This window comes from Rana temporaria, chromosome 4 (assembly GCF_905171775.1).
Source record: "Rana temporaria chromosome 4, aRanTem1.1, whole genome shotgun sequence".
In the NCBI taxonomy this organism is placed as follows: domain Eukaryota; kingdom Metazoa; phylum Chordata; class Amphibia; order Anura; family Ranidae; genus Rana; species Rana temporaria.
The window spans coordinates 34,402,120-34,430,046 of NC_053492.1; the positions used below are offsets into that span (position 1 = coordinate 34,402,120).

The 27,927-nt window shown below is 46.0% G+C and overlaps 1 protein-coding gene across 1 annotated transcript in view; it reads left to right on the forward strand.

The window, feature by feature from the left end:
• The window catches only part of ASXL2 (ASXL transcriptional regulator 2), a 131,873-nt gene that overhangs the window by 20,538 nt on the left and 83,408 nt on the right, over positions 1–27,927 (forward strand). Inside the window, exons 2-3 of the mRNA XM_040348220.1 lie at positions 10,956–11,038; positions 14,566–14,674. Of these exons, the coding sequence (XP_040204154.1) occupies positions 10,956–11,038; positions 14,566–14,674 (192 nt within the window). The remainder of the gene's footprint in view (positions 1–10,955; positions 11,039–14,565; positions 14,675–27,927) is intronic.

A 27,927-nucleotide genomic window follows, 5' to 3' on the forward strand; every position in this document is an offset into this window, starting at 1 on the left:
ATATTTCTGGGAAGAGTCAATTATCCTGGAGATTTCTGCACTTGGAAGCCAAGAAGAAATGCTAACTACGGATTCTCTGCAATCCCTACTGGATGCCTTGTGTGCATGGATATAATAAGACAGGATTTATATGTACTGTATATACACAAAGAGCGTGGCAGTGCGTGATTTCTTTTCCTGAAATACCACATTTGCATAGTTTGGACCTCGTTTATTAAAGTGTCTGAAGACACAGTGGGGCAAAAAAGTATTTAGGGCCAGATCCTCAAAAGGGATACGCCGTCGTATCCCTGTTTCTATCTTTGGAACTGATCCACAGAATCAGTTTCCCAAAGATAGGCAGAAGATCCGACATGTGTAATGCCCCGTACACACAAGAGGATCGATCCGCTGAAATTGATCCGCGGATCGGTTTCAGCGGATAGATCCGCTGGTGTGTACGATCCAGCGGATATTTATCCGCGGATATATTTCGGGCCGACCAATTTCCAGTGGATACAAATTTCTTAGCATTCTAAGAAATCTATCCACTGGAATCGGCTCCAGCGGATCGATCTGGTGGTCTGTACAGACTCACCGGATCGATCCGTCCGAACCCATCCCTCGCATGCGTCGTAATGATTCGACGCATGCGTGGAATTCCTTATATGACAGCGTCACGCACGTCGCCGCGTCATCATCGCGGCGACGGCGCGACACGTCATCGCGATGGGAATTCGGCGCAGATTTCGATCCGATGGTGTGTACACTCCATCGGATCAAAATCCTCAGAGGATTTATCCGCGGAAACGGTCCGGAGGACCGTATCCGCGGATAAATCCTATCGTGTGTACTAGGCCTAAGGGACTTACACTGCCGGATCTTAGGATGCAGTACCGCATCTGCCGCTGGGGGCATTTGGAGTCGAAATGCCGCTTCGCGTATGCAAATGAGCACTTACGGAGATCCACGGAGATCTCCGTAAATACTTACGTTGCAATCGTAAAATTAGGGCTGCTTTTACAAAGTGTAAACTGTTTACACCTTGTAAAAGTAGACCCTTCTTTGCAGCGACGCTGATTTATTTTTTTTTTTAATTTATTTATTTTCTTTTTTTTCCCGCCGTATCTTTTTTTTTTGACGCAACTTTTTTTACCCGGCGCGATTCACAAAACACGGCGTAACGTAATTTCGCGCTATGCCCGTCGGGAAAATGACGTCACGAGCATGCGCAGTATGTCCGGCGCGGGAGCGCGCCTAATTTAAATGGGACTCGCCCCATTTGAATTGGGAACGCCTTGCGCCGGCCGGATTTAAGTTACACAGCCGAAAATTTCTAGGTAAGTGCTTTGTGGATCGGGCACTTAGGTAGAAATTTTGCGGCAGTGTAACTTAAATCGGAATAGTTAAGTTATGGCGCCTCTTTGTGGATCTGGCCCTTCCAATTGTGCAAGTTCTCCCACTTAAAAAGACGAGAGAGGCCTGTAATTGTCATCATAGGTATACCTCAAGTATGAGAGACAAAATGTGGAAACAAATCCAATCACATTTTCTGATTTGGAAAGAATTTATTTGCAAATTATGGTGGAAAATAAGTATTTGGTCAATATCAAAAGTTCATCTCAATACTTTGTTATATATCCTTTGTTGGCAATGACGGAGATCAAACGTTTTCTGTAAGTCTTCACAAGGTTGTCACACACTGTTGCTGGTATGTTGGCCCATTCCTCCATGCAGATCTCCTCTAGAGCAGTGATGTTTTGGGGCTGTCGCTGGGCAACACGGACTTTCAACTCCCTCCAAAATTTTTCTATGGGGTTGAGATCTGGAAACTGGCTAGGCCACTCCAGGACCTTGAAATGCTTCTTATGAAGCCACTCTTTCGTTGCCCGGGCGGTGTGTTTGGGATCATTGTCCTGCTGAAAGACCCAGCCACGTTTCATCTTCCATGCCCTTGCTGATGGGAGGAGGTTTGCACTCAAAATCTCACGATACATGGCCCCATTCATTATTTCATATACACGGATCAGTCGTCCTGTTCCCTTTGCAGAGAAACAACCCAAAAAGTATGATGTTGCCACCCCCATGCTTCACAGTAGGTATGGTGTTCTTTGGTTGCAACTCAGCATTCTCTCTCCTCCAAACACGACAAGTTGTGTTTCTACCAAACAGTTCTACTTTGGTTTCATCTGACCATATGACATTCTCCCAATCCTCTTCTGGATCATCCAAATGCTCTCTAGCAAACCTCAGACGGGCCGGGACATGTACGCGCTTAAGCAGGGGACACGTCTGGCACGGCAGGATCTGAGTCCCTGGCAGCGTAGTGTGTTACTGATGGTAGCCTTTGTTACGTTGGTCCCAGCTCTCTGCAGGTCATTCACTAGGTCCCCCCGTGTGGTTCTGGGATTTTTTCTCACCGTTCTTGTGATCATTTTGAGCCCCAGATCGAGGGAGATTATCAGTGGTCTTGTATGTCTTCCATTTTCTAATTATTGCTCCCACAGTTGATTTCTTCACACCAAGCTGCTTGCCTATTGCAGATTCAGGGGCAGATCCACAAAAGTATTACGCCGGCGTATCTCTTGATACGCCGCGTAATTTCAAATTTTGCGCGTCGTATCTTTGTTTTGTATCTTCAAAACAAGATACGACGGCATCTCGGCTAGATCCGACAGGCGTACGTCTTAGTACGCCGTCGGATCTAAGCTGCAATTTTTCAGCGGCCGCTAGGTGGTGTTTCCGTCGAATTCCGTGTCGAGTATGCAAATTAGCTAGTTACGGCGATCCACGAAGGTACGTCCGGCCGGCGCATTTTTTTTACGTCGTTTGCGTTCGGCTTTTTCCGGCGTATAGTTAAACCTGCTATTATGAGGCGTACTCAATGTTAAGTATGGCCGGCATTCCCGCCTCGCATTTTGAATTTTTTACGTCGTTTGCGTAAGTCATTCGCGAATAGGGATTTGCGTAGAATGACGTCACCGTCGTGAGCATTGGCTTGTTCCGGGTTAATTTCGAGCATGCGCACTAGGATACCCCCACGGACGGCGCATGCGCAGAAAAAAAACGTTGTTTACGTCAGATCACGACGTATTTACATAAAACACTCCCCCATCACAGAGATTTGAATAGCGCGCCATTACGCCGCCAAAGATACACTACGCCGCCGTAACTTACGGCGCAAATTCTTTGAGGATTCTAAAAAAAATAAAAAAGTTACGGCGGCGTAGTGTTTCTTAGATACGCTGCGCCCGGCGGAATATTACACAAAGGTACGTGGATCTGCCTCTCAGTCTTCCCAGCCTGGTGCAGGTCTACAATTTTGTTTCTGGTCCTTCGGCAGCTCTTTGGTCTTCACCATAGTGGAGTTTGGAGTGACTGTTTGAGGTTGTGGACAGGTGTCTTTTATACTGATAACAAGTTCAAACAGATGCCATTAATACAGGTAATGAGTGGAGGACAGAGGAGCCTCTTATAGAGGAAGATACAGGTCTGTGAGAGCCAGAAATCTTGCTTGTTTGTAGAGGAGACCAAATACTTATTTTCCACCATAATTTGCAAATAAATTCTTTCCAAATCAGACAATGTGATTGGATTTGTTTCCACATTTTGTCTCTCATAGTTGAGGTATACCTATGATGACAATTACAGGCCTCTCTCATCTTTTTAAGTGGGAGAACTTGCACAATTGGTGGCTGACTAAATACTTTTTTGCCCCACTGTAGTTAAAGGCCATAAAGTTTATGCAAAAAAAAAAAAGTGGGGGAGCCGAATTGCGCATCATACTGCCCAGTACCACAGCCAGGAGTGACTGATGGGCACTGACAGGCATCACTGATGGGCACTCAATGGCAGCACCTGGCACTGCTGCACACCTGTGCATCGCTGTACAGGTAAACACGGTCTGTTTACCAAAGCTGTAAAGCGCTCTGGCAGCTCTCCGTTCTTGTGTGCGTTCATCCTAATAAAATGTTACTAGTTTAACCACCTCCCGCCCACGCTATAGCCAAAAGGCGACTACAGCGCAGGCTCACATTGCTTGAAGGGCGTCTAATGGATATGCTCTCGTGATCGCACTTCTCACCCTCTGCAGTGTGCATCGGTAGGGATCTGTGATGCTTTGGACACAGCTGATCACAAAAGTGTCTGATGCAATGTTACAGTACCGATCGCAGATCACCGCCATTACTAGTAAAAAATAAATAAATAATAAAACTGCCATAAATCTATTCCCTATTTGTAGACGATATGTCTCGGATTCACAAAGCACTTACGCCGACGTATCTCGAGATACGCCGCGTAAATGTAAATATGCACCGTCGTATTTATGCGCCAGAGTCTGAAACCAAGATACGCCTGAAAATAGGCTTCATCCGACCGACATAACTTTCCTACGCCGGCGTATCGTGGGCGCATATTTACGCTGACCACTAGGGGCACTCCCATTGATTTCCTATTCAAATATGGAAATGAGGGAGATACATCGATTCACGAACGTACTTGCGCCCGGCGCATAATATACGCGGTTTGCGTAAGTCCGGCGTAAAGTTATTCCCCATATAGGAGGCGCAACCCATGCAAAGGTATGAACCAGGGAACACAGCCGGCAAATTTTACGTTGTTTACGTAGTACCTGAATATGGCTGGGCGTAGGTTACGTTCACGTCGTAGGCAGTGATTCGACGTATCTTAGGCAGTTGTTCCAACGTGATTCTGAGCATGCGCACTGGGTTGCGCCGAAGGAACCCAGCGCAGTTTGGGAGGCAAGTGCTTGGTGAATTTGGTGCTTGCCTCTCTACGCTTCGCCGGCATAAATATGCGCCAATGTATGTGAATCCGGGCCCATAACTTTTGCGCAAACCAATCAATATACGCTTATTGCGTTTTTTTTTTTTTTTTTTTACCAAAAATATGTAGAAGAATATTGGCCAAAACTGATGAAGAAATTTTTTTGGGGTATATTTTATAGCAAAAAGTAAAGAAAAATAAAAACGCAGAGATGATGAAATACCACCAAAAGAAAGCTCTATTTGTGGGGGGAAAAAAGGACATTCGCAAAAAAATTACCTGGTCAGGAAGGGGGTCAATTTCTTTCAGGGCTGAAGTGGTTAAATACCACCAAAGCTCTATCTGTGTAAAAAAAAAAAAATTATAAAAATGTAGTTTGCATGACCGCACAATTGTCATTCAAAACATGACAGCGCTGAAAGTGCCCAGTAAGTAAGTACGGACACTTCCACCCCCTCCCAGCACTGTCACGCTTTGAGTATTAATATTTAATTCTCAATAATACTCAATAATTACTAATTATTATAATAATTATAATTAGTAATATATTTTTTCTTTTTTTATAACATTTTTTTTTTCTTCTATTACATTTTTTTTTCTTTTTTTGCATACTGTGACCAACACAGTGTTGCCATAGTAAATACTATGTACTACTCTGGAGAGGTGATCAGTATTTATTTTTTATTTTTTTGCACACTATTAGCCAGATTCAGAAAGAGTTAAGCCGGCGTATCAGTAGATACGCCGTCGTAACTCTGAATCTACGCCGTCGTAAATTTAAGTGTATTCTCAAACTGAGATACGCTTAAATGTTGTTAAGATACGACCGGCGTAAGTCTCCTACGCCGTCGTATCTTAAGGTGCATATTTAGGCTGGCCGCTAGGTGGCGCTTCCGTTGTTTTCCGCGTTGAATATGCAAATGAGCTAGATACGCCGATTCTCGAACGTACGTGCGCCCGTCGCAATTAGTTACGCCGTTTGCGTAAGACATACGCCGGCGTAAAGATAAAGCTGCTCCCTAGGTGGCGCAGCCCATGCAAGGTATGGACGTTGGAACAAGCGTATCTTTTTTAGTCGTTTGCGTAAGTCGTACGCGAATAGGGCTGTGCGTAGGTTACGTTCACGTCGTAGGCAGTGTTCGACGTATGTTAGGCATTCTATCCGACGCATGCGCACTGGGATACGTCCACGGACGGCGCATGCCCTGTTCGTTCAAAACGTCATTTACGTCAGGTCACGATTCATTAGCATAAAACACGCCCACCTCTTCACAATTTGAATTAGGCGGGCTTACGCCGCCCCATTTACACTACGCCGCCGTAACTTAGGACGCAAGTGCTTTGTGAATACAGCACTTGCCTCTCTAACTTACGGTGGCGTAGCGTATATGCGATACGCTACGCCTGCCTAAGGTTAGGCACATCTTACTGAATCTGGCTATATGATTGCTTATAACAGGGAATATCACTGTTATAAACAAAAAACATTTCTTTGAATGAAATCGATTCATTCAGTGTTTACAATTGTGATTAGTTGCGATTGGCTACACCTAATTGCATGGTACAGATGGGCTGTGATTGGCCCTGTCTGTACTATGAGATCACTGTGACCAATCACATAGATCAATCCAATGGCACACATGAATGGCATGGCTAAAAGCCATCCTTTGTGTACAATTGTCATGTGATCTGCTGTGATTGTCCACAGTGATCACATGGTACCGGCAAGCGGGCTGGTACACTGATCTGTTATCCGATGTGTCTGATGGACACAGTGGGTGACAGATCGCCCCTTAATGCGACCTGTTGCGTGTCCCAGGGAGGACACCATATGACGTCCACTCAGAACGAGAGAACTCATGCCTGGTTTTCATTTGACTATAGGCCAGAGGAATTAGTTACTTTTTCAAAAAAGTCTGCCACAGCTGTGAGGTTTTCTATGAGCTTTCAGACTGCTCCGCAGACTCCAGGGATATGTAATTCAGGGCTCGACAAATCCCGGCCGCCAGGTCGCCATGGCGACTAGAAATAGCCTCCTGGCAACTTGGCTTGGAAGGTGGGCAAAAATAAATAAATTATTTGTGAAGTCCCCAGCTCTTCCTTGTGTGAGCTGGCGCCATCTGGTGGTGGCCCTTGGTATTACAAGTTAAGCATTACAAGTTAAACAGCAACTCTAATGTCATTTTTCACTATTTTCACTGCCATCTTCTTCCCTCTAATTAGAACCCCCAAACATTATATATATTTTTATCCTAACACCCTAGAGAATAAAATGGCGATCGTTGCAATACTTTCTTTCACGCCGTATGTTGCGTGTCTTACAAGCGCACTTTTTTGGAAAAAAATTACACTTTTTTAAATTAAAAAATAAGACAACAGTAAAGTTATCCCCATGTTTTTTAATATTCTGAAAGATAATGTTACGCCGAGTAAATTCATACCCAACATGTCACGCTTCAAAATTGCGTCCGCTCGTGGAATGCCGACAAACTTTTACCCTTTAAAATCTTCATAGGCGACGTTTAAAAAAATCTACAGGTTGCATATTTTGAGTTACAGAGGAGGTCTAGGGCTAGAATTATTGCTCTCGCTCTACCAATCGCGGCGATACCTCACATGTGTGGTTTGAACACCGTTTACATATGCTGGTGCTTATGTGTTCGCTTCTGCGCGCAAGCTCGTCGGGACGGGGTGCGTTTTCTGGCTCCTAACTTTTTTAGCTGGCTCCTAGACTCCAAGCAAATTTGTCAAACCCTGATGTAAGGTCCCAAGAGGTCATCGGCTGGGAGGGAGGGGGACAGGCTGAACTTTTGTCATTCTCAGGATTCAGTGTTGATACTATACATTAGCAAATCCATACGTGTTGTGCTGTAATTTTTGCCTAAGCAAGAAATGTGGAAGTGGGTACCTGTCAGTAAAGGTTACCTGCTCCCAGAACAAATTTTTTTTTTTAAATATGTTAAAAGGGATGGGGGAGGAGAGGAACTCTATCTTTTAAGAGAAGTTCCACTTTAATGCTTGGAATATATGTTACCTATATATGGATAAATGTCTTGGCAAGTGGAAAAGTAGTCTACTGTCCCCATTGGGAGACTTGGAATACCAATAGCAAACACTGAGGCTAGGTTCACGCTGCTGCCATCAGATAGTGATCCGACTTTCAGCACCATTATGTGATGCAAATTGGATGCTACTTGGATGTGGTTTGAATATTCTATGGGGCCAGAGTCAGCTGGCATCGCACCAAAGAAGCACAGGGCCATTTTCCAAAATCGCGCTGCGCTGTATTGATGTGAACAGGCACCATTTAAACCAATACAATTTTCATGCAACTTCACATCTGAAATGTCCTTAGTGTGAACCAGGCCTTAAGGTGTGCTTTGCCTGACATTCACTTTCAGCTCAGGCCCTGTGTGGTAGCTGTGCATGAATATGTAATACTTCCCTTTTAGGTTCTGTTTCCACTAGTGCGACTCCAAAGTTACGCAATTTTCAATGCAACTGTCAGGCCCCGTACACACGACCGAGTTTCTCGGCAGAATTCAGCCAGAAACTCGATGGGAGACGTATTCTGCCGAGGAAACCGGTCGGGTGTACACTTTTGGCCGAGGAAACTGACGAGGAACTCGTCATGTTCTCTATTTCCTCGTTAGTCAATGGGGAAACTTGGTTTGCTGAGATCCTCGGCGGCTTCACAAGGAACTCGACGAGCAAAACGATGTGTTTTGCTCGTCGAGTTTCTCGGACGTGTGTACGGGGCCTTAGTGCGTCTTTAATTCGACTTTACACTCTTTGGATCAAAGTAGCGCAGGCACCTTTTTAAAGTCACTACAACTTTAAGTCGCATAGATTGGAACGGGTGCCATTGAAATCAATGGTCTGTGACTTGTTATGCGACTTTGTGTCCAAAGTCACAGGACAAGTCACACTAGTGAAAACAGAACCTTAACGGGAAGCGGGAAGGATCAGCCCTGTCGCACAACCCCCATCTTATCCATCAAGATGTAAAATCCATATCGTGCACTCCAACACGTCTTGGTCCTCTGCTGATTGTCCCATCATGACACCAGATTGGCTGGCAACTGGGTTGTGTATGGTCACTTTAAAACTGGAGGAATTAAAAAAGAATAGAAAACCGGGAAAAAAAATCTAGAAGACTGTGAGTGAATGAGTAAGAAAATTGTATAGCGCTACATATGCGAACTGAATCGCCTCAAGGCGTTTGGTATCCATTTCCTACTATTTTTTTGCCTTCAGAATAGATGGGTTTTGAGTTTCTTTCTGAAGGCCTGGTGATTCCCTTCCGTTCGGATGCTGGTTGGTAAAGCGTTCCATAGTCGAGGTCCTTGGACTGCGAATCTTCGATCTCCTTTGGACTTGTATCGGGCCTCTAGTATTTGGAATATATTTTGGTTGGTAGATCGAAGGACGCGATTTGGGTTGTGATATTTTATTTTTTCGCATAGAGATTGGGGTGCACTGTTTTGTACACATTTGTGCGTCAGGCAGAGTGCCTTAAACGTGATTCCATCTTTTACGGGCAGCCAGTGAAGGGACCTAAGGGAGGGAGAGATTGATTCCCATGTTTTTTTACCTGTTACAGGTCGTGCCGCCGTATTCTGGACGACTTGTAGACGAGCAATTTGGTATTTTGGGAGTGTGAGGTAAAGGGCGTTTGCATAGTCGAGTCTGGAGTTGATTATCGTTCCCACCACGACTGCTATGTCTTCTTTTGGGATAAAGGGAATGAATCTACGTAGTAGACGCAGCAGATAGTGCGATCCGCTGACTACTAAACTTATTTGTGCATCTATTGTCATGGCAAAGTCAAAAGTGACTCCAAGACTTTTGACTTTGGTGCTAGGAGTGATGGTTTGTCCCAAAATGGGTGGGGGCATCCATGTTGTCGTAGCAGGTCTTTTTCGGTTGGCGTGGAACAGGAGTAGTTCTGTTTTTGAGCCATTGAGTTTAAGATAACTCTCCATCATCCAATTCTCTATCAGAGTAAGGCATTTCTCTAGTCCGAGATAATGATCCTTTTTGTTGCTGATACGAAAATAGAGTTGGGTGTCATCCGCGTAGGAATGGTAGAGTAAATTCTGGTTACTGATGATTTCGAGGAGAGGGCGGAGATAAATATTGAATAGTACAGGTGACAAGGGTGACCCCTGAGGGACTCCGCATGACACCGCGGCCCGGATTCAGAAAGAATTTACGTTGAATCCAAGCCGCGTAAATTCTAGGATGCGCCGGCGTACCTTCTTTCTGTATTCAGAAAGCAAGATATGCCGAAATTTGGCTAAGATACGACTGACGTAAGTCTCTTACGCCGTCGTATCTTAGTTGCATATTTACGCTGGCCGCTAGGTGACGCTTCTGTAGATTTACGCGTAGAATATGTAAATTAGGTAGATATGCCAATTCAGAAACGTACGTCCGCCCGGCGCATTTTTTTACGTCGTTTACGTAAGGCTTTTTCCGGCGTAAAGTTACCCCTGCTATATATATGCTATATATGCTATATGAAATGTTAAGTATGGACGTCGGGATAGCGTCGAATTTTCCGTCGTTTACGTTGTTTGCGTAAGTCGTACACGAATAGGGCTGTACGTACACGTCGTAGGCAGTGTTCGGCGTATCTCTAGCCGACGTGATTTTGACGCATGCGCACTGGGATACGTCCACGGACGGCGCATGCGCTGTGCGTTCGGCGCCTCATTTACATGGGGTCACGGATCATTATACTAAAACACGCCCACCTCCTTCCTATTTTGAATTAGGCGGGCTTACGCCGGCCTATATACGCTACGCCGCCGTAACTAAAGGCGCAAGTTCTTTCAGAATACAGTACTAGCCTTGCTAAGTTACGGCGGCGTAGCGCATTCGAGATGCGCTACGCCCGCCTAAAGATACACAAATGTATCTGAATCTGGCCCCGTGCGTCTATGATCGGTTTTCTATGATCGGTTTTCCAAAAAGGAGGAGAACCAGGAGTGTGTGCGCAGGTGTGTGTGTGTGTGTGTGTGTGTGTGTGCGCAGGCACGTGTGCGTGTGTGTTTTTTCTTTTATAAATGTGACCATTGGTGTCCCAGAGACAGGCACTTGCAGTGGTGATTTGCCCTACTGCTAATAATAATATGTCACAGGGGAATAAATACCGGTACTGAGAATTCTTGTCTTCTCCGCAGGTGTTGGAGAAATATCACAACACGCCTATGAGCCACAAAGAAATTCTTCAGGTGATCCAGAAAGAAGGACTGAAAGAGATCAGGTGAGTGGAGGACATGGACTGCACTCTCACAGCATTCTACTAATATGTAGACAATGGTCATTAAAGGGATTCTGCCACTTAAAATGTATGACAACTCTCCTTTCTCCCTGCTGAAGGGCCCTTTCCACAAGCTGTCTGATCAGGTCCTCCTGTCAGTTTTTCAATTGGACCTGATCGGACCCTCCAGTCTCCTCTATAGAGCGGGTGGATGGCAGCGGTGCCACAAAAACAGATGGATGGTGGTTCTATTTCTCATCCATCGGATCGGATGGAAATAGTTAAAAATGATATTCAATTGTGAGAGAGGGTTGTGGGGAGAAGGCAGTGTAATACGACACTAATAGCAGGAAAAAAACAGTTCGAAAATCGTACGAACGCTCGACCACCGACCAACGAAACACAGTTTGTCGGTCGAAATCGTTGCCGACATTAACCAATCAAGTTCATATGTAGTGTTGACGTCTCACATACAAGTGGGGTCATTTACTAGTTCCGTTCATGCGTGATGATGTTCAAGAGATGTTTTACGGACGACCTTCACACCAACTAATAGAATATCGTTCGTTCACAAACGATACGACACAATTTGTCCATTTTTTCAATCGGTCTTTTTCGTTCAGAAGATCGATCTCGGGTATTACTTGCTGGGCATCAACGATTAGAAAGTCGATCGATCGTTCGCAGAACGGAATTTTCGAACGATTTTTCTTATCGTGGCAGACCACGGTCCGGACCAAGTGACGCTCCTGTCCAGACCAACAGCCCTCCAGTCTGCAGCACTAAATCACTGCCGCAATACTGTAATTGGTTGCTGGGATCGCGGGCATTCCTGGAAACAAGTAATGTCACTTGTGCGCCCCACCTTCTTCAGCAAGTTTCTCTACTCAGCTCCTACCCTCTGCAGCACGCTATTTCAGGCTCCCACTCCTGCCTTAGATGGGCTGTACCAATCTACAGGAGTACTGTGATGGTTCACAAGTGAAATTTAAGAAATGAGATAGGAAGAAGTTCTGGACAGCCGCACTCCGAAAATTGACTTTTATTAAAAAAATGTAATCAAAAATACATGCCGCAGAAGAGCTGATGCGTTTCACACTATCAAACAGCGCTTAATCATAGCTAGCTTCTTCCTACCTCCTTGCTATATGCATTGCCAGCACCTTTGGCTTCTAAACTGGAGGAGAGGTTTACTGTTGTCTGACCTACCTGGAATTGTGATATCCCTTTCCCTAAGTGAAATTTAAGGTTTGGCACTAGTGGGGACACCTGCTCTATGGGGACACACTGATGGGGGCACCCAATTATAAAGATGCACTCTGATGGGGGCACCCAATTATAAAGGTGCACTCTGATGGGGGCACCTGATTATAAAGGGGCACTCTGATGGGGGCACCTGATTATAAAGGGGCACTCTGATGGGGGCACCCGATATAAAGGGGCACTCTGATGGGGGCACCCAATATAAAGGGGCACTCTCATGGGGGAATCTGATTTATAGGGGCACTCTGATGGGGGAATCTGATTTATAGGGGCACTCTGATGGAGACATCTGAAATAAAGGGCAACCCGATCTTTGGGGGCACTCAGATGGGGACACATGATGTAAAGGGGTACTCTGATAGAGACACCTGATATAAAGGGGAACCTGATCTTTGGGGGCACTCAGATGGGGACACATGATGTAAAGGGGTACTCTGATGGAGACACCTGATATAAAGGGGAACACAATCTTTGCTCTATGGGGACACACTGATGGGGGCACCCAATTATAAAGATGCACTCTGATGGGGGGCACCCAATTATAAAGGTGCACTCTGATGGGGGAACCTGATATAAAGGGGCACTCTGATGGGGGCACCTGATATAAAGGGGCACTCTGATGGGGGCACCCAATATAAAGGGGCACTCTGATGGGGGAATCTGATTTATAGGGGCACTCTGATGGAGACATCTGAAATAAAGGGCAACCCGATCTTTGGGGGCACTCAGATGGGGACACATGATGTAAAGGGGTACTCTGATGGAGACACCTGATATAAAAGGGAATCCGATCTTTGGGGGCACTCAGATGGGGACACATGATGTAAAGGGGTACTCTGATGGAGACACCTGATATAAAGGGGAACCCAATCTTTGCTCTATGGGGACACACTGATGGGGGCACCCAATTATAAAGGTGCACTCTGATGGGGGAACCTGATGTTAAGGGGCACTCTGATGGGGGCACCCGATATAAAGGGGCACTCTGATGGGGGCACCCAATATAAAGGGGCACTCTGATGGGGGAATCTGATTTATAGGGGCACTCTGATGGAGACATCTGAAATAAAGGGCAACCCGATCTTTGGGGGCACTCAGATGGGGACACCTGATGTAAGAGGGCACTCTGATGGAGACATCTGAAATAAAGGGCAACCCGATCTTTGGGGGCACTCAGATGGGGACACATGATGTAAAGGGGTACTCTGATGGAGACACCTGATATAAAAGGGAATCCGATCTTTGGGGGCACTCAGATGGGGACACATGATGTAAAGGGGTACTCTGATGGAGACACCTGATATAAAGGGGAACCCAATCTTTGCTCTATGGGGACACACTGATGGGGGCACCCAATTATAAAGGTGCACTCTGATGGGGGAACCTGATGTTAAGGGGCACTCTGATGGGGGCACCCGATATAAAGGGGCACTCTGATGGGGGCACCCAATATAAAGGGGCACTCTGATGGGGGCACCCAATATAAAGGGGCACTCTGATGGGGGAATCTGATTTATAGGGGCACTCTGATGGAGACATCTGAAATAAAGGGCAACCCGATCTTTGAGGGCACTCAGATAGGGACACCTGATGTAAGAGGGCACTCTGATGGGGGAACTTGATAAATACTGTTGAAATGCTATGGAAATTTGTAATTTTTGATAGACATTCAATGACTACAATTTTTCATAGCACAAACTTGAGATTTGGACCTCAGTTCAGTACCCCTGGTTTAGGGTAAAGGTACACTTTAATGATTAGAAAAGAACCTGCTTAGCTGTCCTGCAGGAAATGTTTCTCTGAGCTCCCATGGTGTTAAAAATGTGATCTCATCTACAGGGGCACAGAGGATCAACGTTAAGATAAACCCTGATCCCCCCCCCCTTTCCCCTAAGATCATAAGACTAAGTGCCCAGGTATTGGGTGACGTGAATGGCAGGCATGGGAATCTAGATCAGTGATTTCTACATGGCAGGGCTATTGATCTTTGCTTATCTGCTATAGCTCATAATGACAACGTGTTCCCTGCGGTGTACATATACTGTGTTTTTTTTTCACTGACAATGTTCAGTCCATTCTTATAGTCAACATATAGTTTATCGGAAATGCACTGACAATGAAAGGAAAAGCACCTGGAAATTGAGGCCCAAGTGTCACCTTGCTCCTAAGATTTATCCAGCCCAGTTCATTGTGATAAATGACAGCTCTCTTCTTCTCGGATCAGTGGTGACATCTTGTTGTGTAACATATCTTGTGCTTATTTTCAGTGGTACCTCCCCTCTGGCCTGCCTCAATGCCATGCTGCATACCAACTCCCGGGGGGAAGAGGGCATGTTCTACAAAGTTCCTGGCAGAATGGGGGTCTACACATTGAAGGTAAGACCATTTATTATGCCATGGGGTAAAACAGCACTAAGAACAATGTCAGCCTGTCCTGGTGGTTGTTAAAGAAGAACTTTAAGCATATGTTGTACTAAGAGAGGTATAGACTGCAGAGAGAGATATCATTTTTCCCCTGTACAAATCATTAGTAAGACCTCATCTGGAATATGCAGTTTAGTTTTGGGCCCCAGTTCACAAAAAGGATATTAGGGAACTGGAGAAAGTGCAGAGAAGGGCAACCAAACTGATAAGAGCCTAAGGCGATTCCATCTTAACCTGGTCTTGCTTCTGGGTTCGTGGGCTTCGGCGACATGAATAGCCGAGCCAGCTAAGACATCACTCCCGCACATGCGCGCCGGAGTCACTGTTTACAGCACGGCTCTGAAGGAACGGCACAGGTATGCCGTTCCTTCAGAGCGCATGCGCCTGTGATGTCACTGGCGGAATCTAAAGTAAATATTTGATAAATTATACATGTTTAGGGGATATTTGCTGTACCTATAGATAAGGCTTATTACAGGTTTACCTATAGGTAAAAATCATACAAGGGAGTTTACTCCCACTTTAATGCCACGTACACACGATCAGAAATTCCGACAACAAAACCGTGGATTTTTTTTAGACGGAATTTTGCCTCAAACTTGTCTTGCATACACACGGTCACACAAATGTTGTTGGAAATTCCAAACTTCAAGAACGCTATGACGAGCCGAGGAAAATTATGTTTAATCATTCTGAGCACGCGTAGGATTTTTGTGCGTCGGAATTGCATACAGACAATCGTAATTTCAGACAAGAACTTTTACTTCTCGGAAAAATTGAGAACCAGCTCTCAAATTTTTCTTGTCGGAGATTCTGACAGCAAATATCCGATGGAGCCTACACACGGTCGGAATTTCCAACAAACCATTAAACCATTATATTCAAGGCATGCAGTAATTGATAACTGTCACAGTTGTTTGTGCTCTCAACTGTACTGTCAAGCCATCAAACGGTTGGTGTCATAACTGATCACTTGCAGCACCATGGCAACTGCAGATCACACAGAAGCCAAGATGGCAGCTTTGGCTGTAAAAGAGGGTTTAGTTCCACTTTAAATTGGTCAGATCCTTATTCAAACATGTAGCCCAGGAGGTCAGAAAAGGGAGGGGACAAGCGAGCCCCCCCCCCCCCCCTCCTGAACCATACCAGTCCGCATGCCCTTAACATGGGGGGGTGCTCTGGGGCAGAGGGGGCTCTGGCCCCCCAACCCCACCCCAAATCACCTTGCCCCCATGTTAAAGGAGTTCTCTGACCTAAAACTTTTAACCCCCGCTGTGCCCGGGCTGTAAAAAAATTAACTTTCACTTACCTGCCTACGATCCCCCGTTGTTCCGATATCGCCGTCCCGTTCTCCGGTCCAGGTCTCTTCCGCTTCCTGTGTGTCGGTGACTCATAGTGCGCTCAGCCTATCAGTGGCCGCGACGGGACATTGCTGCGGCCGCTGATAGGCTGAGCGCACTATGAGTCACCGACACACAGGAAGCGGAAGGGGCCCGGGACCGGAGAACGGGACGGCGATATCGGAACAACGGGGGATCGTAGGCAGGTAAGTGACAGTTTATTTTCTATTTTTTTACAGCCCGGGCACAGCGGGGGTTAAAAGTTTTTGGTCAGAGAACTCCTTTAATGGGACAAGGGCCTCTTACCGACAGCCCTGGTCGGGGTCTTTTTGACAAGTCCTTTATCTGAGCTGTCTTCTCCCGCCGCTGTCTTCTCCGGGTACCGTCTCTCCCGCTGCATTCTTCTCCCCCTGCTGTCTTCTTCCTTGCCGCCGGTTATTCGTTAAAAAAAAATAGGATGACATCACCCGGAGAGCCCTCCCACTGTGACATCACAAGGGTGGGCTCTCCGATTGACGTCATCGGATAGCCACGCCCCATTTCTATATAACAGATGCCAGACAGTGGGTGACAACGCAGCAGAGGAAGACAGCCACAGAACAACAGCGGCTTTTATTTTTTTGGGGGGGGGGGGTAACCGGCATCGGCGGGAGAGGACAGCGGCAGAAGAAGATGGCACAGAGAGAGATGGCGGCAGGAGAAAACGGCACAGAGAGAGACGGCGGCGGAAGAAGATAGCACAGAGAGAGACAGCGGCAGGAGAAGACAGCTCAGCGCTATTAATAAAGGACTTGTCAAAAGCCGGCTCTTGTTTTTTTTTTTTTACTTATTCACTGCTTTTTTGGTAAATAGGTAGGGGTACGATTTTGGTCTGAATTTTTGGCTGAATTCAGGCTTGAAAGTCGCACAGAACTCCTGTAAAATACTCTCCACAGCCATCCCGGAGCTGTGTGATCTGGCTTCATTGAGAGCCGGTCTGTCTCCTGACATGCAAATTGGATGCAGAGAAACCCTCATCAAATTCGCAATAGTTTGAACCCAGACTTAGTGTGCTTTCAGAAAGTGCACCACAACTCCATATATAATAGAAGTCTATGGCAAAGTGCAGCTAACCTGCAGGGAAGCCACAGGTGCACTGCAGTGCGGGTAAACCGCAGCGCATCAGTATGAAAGCAGCCTTAGGCCCCTTTTATTTGATCGGTCCAATTGGATCCGCCTGTCTGTTTTCCATGCGGTCCCAGACGGACCATCCATTTACCTCTATTGGCCCATTATGTACTGTAAATGTCAATTTACACCCACCTACCTCTAGTCCGATCCTCTAAAAAAACTCTGTCTGGGTGGATCGTATTGGAGGGCCCATAGAGTAGAGCGAGCTGTGTCTGGGTCTGCTCTTCATATGCAGAGTGCACACAGACCTGTCATCCGCTCATTGTGGCCCACGTCCGGTTACCAAGTCGCCTCAGTGGACCCGACTGTTCAAAAGGTTGGGCACCCCTGCACTACAGGCCCGGCTGGGGTGGTGGGGCTGAGGTTCTGTTATGCACATTTTCTTAAGACACTATGGAGTTCTGTTGTACCAACTCATGCCTGTAAAACCTTCTTTCTGGTCAGTGAGGATGTACACTGTAATGGAACAATAGAGAAAAGCAGATGTTAGTAGAGGGTACGCTAAAACTTGACGGTTTAAAAAAAAAAATTGAGATTTGCATACTAGAGCTCTGTGGTTTTATGGCTCCTGAGGAGCTTGGACAGCAAACAAATCTGTGCTGACATGCATTTCTGGCCGCTGTACAATTCTACTGTGGATTTTATTTATTTAAGTTTAACCACTTGCCAGCCAGGCCGATTCTGACACTTCTACATGTAAAAATCGATTTATTTATTTTTTGCTAGAAAATAACTTGCAACTCCCAAATATTATATATACAGTATATATGTGTGTGTGTATGTGTGTGTGTGTGTGTGTGTGTGTATATATATATATATATATATATATCGTATATACTCGAGTATAAGCCAGAGTTTTTCAGCAAATTTTTTTGTGCTGAAAATGCCCCCCTCGGCTTATACTCGAGTCACCTTTTGCGCCTGATCTCCCAGACTTTGGGGACCCGGTACCGGCTGGCTGTAGGTCCCCTGGACCCCAAACATGCCCCACTATTCCTCTACAAGTGTGCAAAGTTTGTTGTCCGGGGGACCTTCGTCCAGGGAGCACCGATTTTTCAAAGCCGGGCACCCCTTCCATAGACTCCCATGTTAAATGGTCATTTCTCCGGTGACTTTAGGGACCCGGTACCGGACGTTCGTTGGTCCCCTGGACCCGGAAACTTGGCATGACAGCCCCATTTCTCCTCTACAAGTGTGCAAAGTTTGTTGTCTGGGGGACCTACGGCCAGGGAGCACCGATTTTTCAAAGCTGGGCACCCCTTCCATAGACTCCCATGGGCACTGTGAGGCATGCGCATGGGCACAGTGAGGCATGCAGATGGACACCCTAGGCTTATACTCGAGTCAATACGTTTTCCCAGTTTTTTTGTGGTAAAATTGGGTGCCTCAGCTTATATTCGGGTCAGCTTATACTCGAGTATATACGGTGTATATATCATTTTTTTTTTAGCAGAGACCCTAGAGAATAAAATGGTGGGTTTTGCCATTTTTTTATGTCACACAGTATTTGCGCAGCAGTTTTTAGAATGCAATTTTTTGGAAAAAAACACTTAAATGCCTCGTACACACGGCCGGACTTTCCGAGAAAAAAAAGTCTGAGGCCCCATACACACGACCAAGTTTCTCGGCAGAATTCAGCCAGAAACTCGATCGGAGCTGAATTCTGCCGAGAAACTCGGTCGTGTGTACACTTTTCAGCAAGGAAGCCGACGAGGAACTCGTCGGGCCAAATAGAGAACATGTTCTCTATTTCCTCGTTGTTCAATGAGGAAACTCGGCCCGCCGAGATCCTCGGCGGCTTCAACACTGAACTCGACGAGGAACTCGATGTGTTTGGCACGTCGAGTTCCTCGGACGTGTGTACGGGGCCTGACGGGCTTTTTTTTTCAGAAAGTCCGGCCGTGTGTAGCCTCCATCTGACTTTTTTTGTCGGAAGTCCAACGGACCTTAGATAGAGAACCTGTTCTCCTTCTATCTTTTGGACTTCTAAAGAAAACTAGGATTGGGACTTTAAATGAGGCATATGAAAAACATACGCCTCCATCCCTGTTGGTTAACAGGGTCGGCGTAACGGTCGGCGTAACACAGTCGGACTTCCGACGCACTCTTGCACAGTCAAAAGTCCGACCGTGTGTACGAGGCTTTATGATTTTTTTTTTTTGCACACAAACAATACTATACTCAATTTTTGGGAAAAATGTAAAAGATGATGTTACGTTGAGTAAATGGATACCAAATATGTCACACTTTAAAATTGCACATGCCTGTGAAAAACTTTGTAAAGTCTCAACACCTTCTGTGCTGCAGCAGCCCCCCAGAGCCCCCCTTTTACTTGCCTAACCCCGATCGTTCCAGTGATAGGGATGAGAACAACAGCTCCAGCCCCTGTCTCGGGTCCTCATTGGATACATTGATAACTGCAAGAGCCATTGGCTCCCACTGCTGTCAATCAAAACCAGTGTCACCGTAGCTGGGGGGTGGGGCAAAGTCCTGCTGTTTGTGTCAATGGACGCAGCAGCAGGACTCGGAAGCACGCCCGCATGGGTTTCCCCATGGAAAGAGGCACTCCGTGGGGGCACTAGATGAAGAGGAGGAGCGCCACCAGGGGACCCCAGCAAAGGAGGATCTGGGCAACTCTGTGCAAAACCCTTGCACAGAGCAGGTGTATGACATGTTTGTTATTTACAAAAAAAACGAACCTTAAGTGCCCATTCACACCTGAGGGTTTTGTTGCCTGAAGCGCGACGCTCCAAAACGCTAGAGGGGAAAAAATACATTATTCTCAATGGAGATGGTTCACATCTTCACTCCAAAACGCCTGACGCCGAACGCCTGAAGCTCAAAAAATGGGGCGGTTTGGGCATTTTTGAGCTACGCTCATGTGTGAATGCAGCCTTAGGCCCCGTACACACGAGAGGATCGATCCGCTGGAATTGATCCGCGGACCGGTTTCAGCGGATAGATCCCCTGGTGTGTACGATCCAGCGGATATTTTTCCGCTGATTTTTTTCCCCGGGGATGGATTTCCAGCGGATCAAAATTTCTTAACATGCTAAGAAATCGATCCGCTGGAATCCAGTCCAACGGATTGATCCGCTGGTCTGTACAGACTCACCGGATCAATCCGTCCGAATCCATCCCTCGCATGCGTCGTAATGATTCGACGCATGCGTGGAAGTCCTTATATCACAGCGTCGCGCACGTCGCCGCGTCATCATCGCGGCGACGGCGCGACACGTCACCGCGGACGGAATTCCGCGGGGATTTTGATCTCATGGTTAGTACAACCATGAGATCAAAATCCGCCAGAGGATTTATCCGCGGAAACGGACCTCCGGACCGTTTCCGCGGATAAATCCTCTCGTGTGTACTAGGCCTTAGGCTCCATGCACACTGAAGCTGATAAACTGTAGTTTATTGGCGTTTTGGCTTTTTTTTTTTTAAAGCCCATAAACTGAACTCTATGTTAGCCTATGTGCCCATGCACACCTGGGCGTTTTTTAGTGTTAATGAGCTTTGGAGTTTATTGGCTTTTCTCAGTCTGAACGCCTGAAATTTGCGTTCAAAGTGCCGTTTTTCAACGGGAAAGGACGCAAAACGCTCAAAAACGCCGGTGCAGTGTCATATTCTGCTCCCTATCGCAGAATGCTGCGGAAGTCACGTGGCGGCCAACTGCGCATGCGCAATGCGTTCCAACGGCAAATGCGATGCGTTCCAGGGGATTTACGACACTACCCTTCAGTGAACCATCACAATTTGTCACGGAAGTGACGAGGAACCATACACAGAGCGGCGGGGGGGGGCGGGATAGAAAGAGACATACAGATGTAACGAGAAACATACACAGAGCGGGGGGGCGGGAGAGAAAGAGACATACAGATGTAATGAGAACCATACTGTATCTGCATGTCTCTTTATCTCTCCCCCCGCTCCGTGTATTGTTCTCATTATATCTGCATGTCTCTTCTTTTCCCGGCCCCCCGCTCTTTGTATGGTTTTAGCAGACACACTAGGGAATAAAATGGCAGTCATTGCAACTTTTTTTTTTTTTTTTTTTTTTTTTTTTTTTTTTTTTTTTTTTTTTTTTTTTTTTAAAACACACCTGCAATTAACCCAAACCACGCTCTATGAGCATCCAAGGAGTGTTTTTCTTTTAATCTTCTTTTATTGGTTTTTAGCAAAGCAAGAGTATACAGAAACCTAGGAGGCATTCCTCTGGTTTAAGTCAGTCAATACATAAGTAACAGTATTATCTTCATAACAATTCATCTAGTAAAAGTAAAAAAGTAAAGGGGAAGTGGATCTCTTTTGGGGGAAGAAAGGAGGCTCATAATCTGTTACATTATCTCTCTTCCTATACTTGATCCTTCCATACTACCCCAGGTCTACTTTGTTGATCCGCCCCCCTAATACCACTTTGCCCTCCTTCCCTTTTGCCACCTGACCGACGGGGGATCCGTGTCCCGTCGGGCTTGGGGCTACTAATCTGTTCCTCCTGCCTTACCTCCCCTATACCCCCCCCCCAACTAAACAGAACAAGCACCAAAGAATGAGAAAAAAACACAATCGACAAAAACAAAAAAAAACAAAAAAGGAAAAGAAAAAAAAAAATACTCATAGTTCCTCCCCCCATCAGGTCCCCCCCCGTCCACTCCTCCCTCAATCCGCGTCCATCAGGGCCTTTCCCTCCTCCGAATATCTGAATGTGTTCCACTCTGCCCATGTTTCTAAATATACCTTCCGTTTTTGCCTTGAGGTCCAAACCAAATCCTCCATTCTATTCAAATTTTCAACTCTGTTAAGCCACATTCTTATAGTTGGAGGAGATGTCTGCTTCCACGTCCCTGGTATACATGCTCGCGCAGCATTTAGAAGGTGGCAGGTCATTGTTCTCTTATATCGTCTCGCTGACATCTCTGTATCTTGCAACAGATAGAAAGACCATTCGTCTGGTAGCTGCGTCCCACTAAATCTCTGTGTTATTTCCCGGACCCTACCCCAATAATTTAAAATCTTAGGACAGGCCCAGAAAATATGCATTAGGGTTCCTCCCCTCTTCCCACACCTCCAGCATCTATCTACCATGTCTGGATAACACTTATTCAATACCTCCGGTGTCCGGTACCACTGTGACAGGACTTTATAATTCATCTCTTGAGTCTTTACACACATAGAAGTTTCAAAAATATTCCGAATTATTTTGTTCTTTTGTTCATCTGTAAAAAGTCTCCCCAGTTCACGCTCCCATTTATGGAAGAAGGGTATCTGAAACTCCTCTGTTGGGGTGTTCAGTAACTCTCTAATTCTCGATAAAGGGTGCCGCAGGGTCCCTTCCCCGCTGCAGTACCTCTCAAACCTTGTCAAGGTCCGCCCGTAACTAGCTGGGGGTTTCAAGGTATTAAAATAATGTTGTAATTGTAAAGACCGCCAAAAGTCGAGTTGATAGGGTAGCTCACCCGATATCATCTCCTGTCGAGTAGTCCAGGCCCCCTCCTTCAGGAAGTGCGAAGCCTGGAACCACCCCTGCTCTATTAATTTACTAAATGGTCCTTTCATCCAGCCTGGTTTAAACTGTGGGTTTCCCAGAATTGGGAAAAGTGGTGAATCATCCGTTGATAGTATCCCTCTGGCAAATAATTTATGGGCCACCCGAAGAGTGGGACCTATCAACGGATGTTTCTTAACATCATTTGGGAGCCCCTGGTAACACCATGCTGCCCTCTGCAGTATACAGTCGCACTGATCTTGCTCCAACCCTGGCCATAGCTTGTCCCCTGCGTGTCTGCTCCAATCAACAAGTCGACATAGTAACGCCGCCTGGTAGTATCCATAGATGTCTGGGGCCGCTATTCCTCCGTCCCGTTTGGCTAATGACATTACCCGAGCCTTAATTCTTGGACGTTTGTTCGCCCAGATAAATCTATTAATAAGGGACTGTGTTTGCTTAAAAAAGGATTTCGGTATTGCGACCGGGAGTGTCTGAAAGAGGTACAGATACTTGGGCAACACACTCATTTTGACGATGCTGATTCGCCCAAACCAAGAATGGAACCCCCTCTGCCATCCATCCAGGAGGACCCGTATTTTAGACAGTAAAGGCACATAATTAAGTTTAAAAACTTGTGTTAGGTCCGCCGGGATGGATGTGCCCAAATACGTGAGGGAGGTGTCTGACCATCTAAATCTGTACTTTAATTTTAATAGCTTTAAATCTCTCCCTGGGATCGCCACTCCCATTGCCTCCGATTTATCGTAGTTAATCTTAAAATTTGACCACTCTCCATACTCACTCAGTTCTTGTATTAGCTTGGGAAGGGATTCCATTGGGCTAGTTAAACTAAACATCATGTCGTCTGCGTATGCTGAACATTTGTACTCTGCACCTCTCAAAGACACCCCTTTAACACCGTTATTCAACCGTATTTTACTCAAAAGGGGCTCCACTGTCAGAGCAAATAATAACGGCGAGAGGGGACATCCCTGCCTTGTCCCGTTAGAGAGTTTAAAGGGTGACGACAAAACTCCATTCACTCTAACCTGCGCCACTGGATGTGTGTAGCTACTTGCAATCCATTGCAACATCTTTCTACCGAACCCCATGTGTCTCAACACTGCAAACATAAATTGCCAATTTATCCGGTCGAATGCTTTTTCTGCATCCGTCCCTACAAAGACATATGGGGTTCGGGAAGCGCTAACCAGGTGGATCAGGTTCATAGTCTTAACCGTGTTATCTCGGGCCTCCCGTTTCTGCACAAATCCCACCTGGTCTTTATGGACAAGTCCTGGTATATTCTATTGGACCCTCCCTGCTAGAATCTTAGCAAAAAGCTTCAAATCTTCGTTCAGCAAAGAAATCGGTCTGTAACTCCCCCTTTGGGAGGGGTCCTTTCCTTCTTTAGGGATAACCGCTATTACCGCTTTTAATGAGTCGGGGTGAAAAGTCCCTGATTCCCCTAAATTATTAAACATTTTTATCATATATGGGCCCAGCTCTGGTAAAAAGGCTCTATAATACTGAATGGTATATCCGTCCGGCCCGGGTGCTTTCCCCCCTTTCCCCTTCTTCACTGCCTCCTGGAGTTCCTCTAGTGTAATGGGTTTTTCCATCTCTTGGCTCATTTCTGGGGTTAAGCTCGGGATACCCGAGGAGGTTATATAGTTATCCATTCCCACCCGGTCCTGTGAATTTGTTTGTAAGTTATATAGGGAACCATAGTATTCTCCGAAACTCCCTGCAATTTCCCTAGGTAGCACCATTTTCTCTCCACCTATCCCCTGAATCATTGGAATGTAGGTCTTAATTTGTTGTTCCTTCAATAAACTTGCCAGCTGTTTTCCACTTTTATTCCCAAATTCATAGCTCTGCCTTTTACCATTTTGTATTGCCCTTTTAGCCCTGTATAAAAGTATTTCTGAGATCTGTCTACGAGCTGCCCGTAAATCCCGTTCTAACTCTGGAGTGGGGTACTGTTTATGTCTTGATTCCAGATCTACAATTTCTGTCATTAAAGTTGTTACCTTTAATTCCCTTTCCCTCTTGATCCTTGCCCCATGCTTCATCAGAACCCCCCTTATTACCGCCTTGTGGGCCTCCCAAACCACTCCCAAATTACAATCCAAGGTCTCATTAGTCTCAAAATACCACTTTATTTCCCTCCGTATCTCCTCTAAAATAGGCTCCACCTGCAGTAAACTTTCATTCAATCTCCATGGTCCAGGCCCCAAAGAGCGAGAATCTGCTAACGCATACCTCAAAGAAATTGGGGCGTGATCTGTCCACGTAATCTCCCCTATTCCAACCTCTTTTACCGAATGTAGCTGGTTATGTTGAATAAAATAGTAATCTATACGTGAATAGCTCTTATGTGGAATAGAATAATATGAGTAGTCTCGCTCCCCGGGGTGCATCAATCTCCATACATCTATTAATCTCGCCTGTTGTAGCATATGTTGAATTCGTTTCCTAGTGCCCCCCATAACTGAGGATCCCCCCGATGATGTATCTACTTTTGGGTCTAATGGCATATTCAGGTCTCCTCCCATCAGCAACTGACCTTCCTGAAAACCATCTAGATCATTCAAGAACTTTTTCAAGAAACTATCTTGTTGTATATTGGGGGAATAAAAGGTGGCCAAGGTAGTTACCATGCCTGCTATAGTCCCTTTCAACACTAAATACTGCCCCCCTGGATCCACCAATGATTCCATAAATACCCACGGGGTGTTTCTTGAGATCAAAATAGAAACTCCTCCCCTTTTGGCCTCTGGATTCGTCGCATTATACACCCATGGGAACGACCCACTTGCCAGATAGAACGGCCCTCCTGTTTTAAAATGGGTCTCTTGTATCAGAGCAATATTACTTCCCCTTTTTTTCAAGTCTTGTACCAAAATCTTCCTTTTTTCGGGTATATTTAAGCCCTTAACATTTATTGATACTACTGCCACGGTATCCATCTCCCAGTCAATAAGGTGCCCACGGAAACGGATCAAGTCACAACCTGGGGATCCACCGGGGGGGACCAGACGGGCGAGGAGAAGATAGGAGAAGGAAAGAGAGAAGAAAGTAGAAGAGAAAGAAAAAACAAAAAGAAAAAAAAAAAAAAAAAAAACAAAAGAAAACAAAAAAAACAAAACCAAAAACCCAAAAAAAAAAAAAAATTTAAAAATAAGCCCCCCGAAAAAAAAAAAAGAATAAACTAAAAATAGACCCCCACCCCTACCCTACTCTATTTGATATCAACGGACGGCGGGGAGGAGATCGTAGGCCCTCCTCCCCTTCCTCCGGAGATATCTATAAGCCCCTGCTTTTACACTCGCTATACCCTATGAGTGTTGACCTAGTAGGGGGACTTCACCCGCGCATTTCTCGGTAAGGGAGCTCCCCTCACCCCCGCGGCTCCTTCCAACCACTGAAGAAAGAGAATACTAGTTAACTAATCTCCCCGAGGGATCAAGTCTTCATTGCAACTTTTTATCTTGCACGGTATTTGCGCAATAATTTTTCGAATGCCTTTTTTTGGGGAAAAGACGGTTTCATGAATTAAAAAATAACAAAACAGTAAAGTTAGCCCAATTTTTTGTATAAAGCGAAAGATGATGTTACGCCGAGTAAATAGATACCTAATATGTCACGCTTTAAAATTGCGCACACTCATGGAATGGCACCAAACTTTAGTATTTAAAAATCTCCATAGACATCTCCCCCACTGTAATTTCCACCGTCATCTCCCCCACTGTAATTTCCACCGTCATCTCCCCCACTGTAATTTCCACCGTCATCTCCCCCACTGTAATTTCCACCGTCATCTCCCCCACTGTAATTTCCACCGTCATCTCCCCCACTGTAATTTCCACCGTCATCTCCCCCACTGTAATTTCCACCGTCATCTCCCCCACTGTAATTTCCACCGTAATTTCCACCGTCATCTCCCCCACTGTAATTTCCACCGTCATCTCCCCCACTGTAATTTCCACTGTAATTTCCACCGTCATCTCCCCCACTGTAATTTCCACCGTCATCTCCCCCACTGTAATATCCACAGACATTTCCCCCACTGTAATATCCACAGACATCTCCCCCACTGTAATATCCACCGTCGTCTCCCCCACTGTAATATCCACCGTCATCTCCCCACTGTAATTTCCACCGTCATCTCCCCCACTGTAATATCCACCGTCATCTCCCCCACTGTAATTTCCACCGTCATCTCCCCCACTGTAATTTCCACCATCATCTCCCCACTGTAATATCCACCGTCATCTCCCCCACTGTAATATCCACAGACATCTCCCCCACTGTAATATCCACAGACACCTCCCCACTGTAATATCCACAGACACCTCCCCACTGTAATATCCACAGACACCTCCCCACTGTAATATCCACAGACACCTCCCCACTGTAATCCACAGACACCTCCCCACTGTAATCCACAGACACCTCCCCACTGTAATCCACAGACACCTCCCCCACTGTAATATCCACAGACCTCTCCCCCACTGTGATATCCACAGACCTCTCCCCCACTGTAATATCCACAGACATCTCCCCCACTGTAATATCCACAGACATCTCCCCCACTGTAATATCCACAGACATCTCCCCACTGTAATATCCACAGACATCTCCCCCCACTGTAATATCCACAGACATCTCCCCCACTGTAATATCCACAGACATCTCCCCCGCTGTAATATCCACAGACATCTCCCCCACTGTAATATCCACAGACATCTCCCCCACTGTAATATCCACAGACATCTCCCTCACTGTAATATCCACAGACATATCCCCCACTGTAATATCCACAGACATCGCCCCCACTGTAATATCTACAGACATCTCCCCCACAGTAATATCCACAGACATCTCCCCCACTGTAATATCCACATACATCTCCCAGCAGTAATATCCACATACATCTCCCCCACTGTAATATCCACAGACATCTCCCCACTGTAATATCCACAGACATCTCCCCCACTGTAATATCCACAGACATCTCCCCCACTGTAATATCCACATAGATCTCCCCCCACTGTAATATCCACATACATCTCCCCCACTGTAATATCCACAGACATCTCCCCCACTGTAATATCCACAGACATCTCCCCCACTGTAATATCCACAGACATCTCCCCCACTGTAATATCCACAGACATCTCCCCCACTGTAATATCCACAGA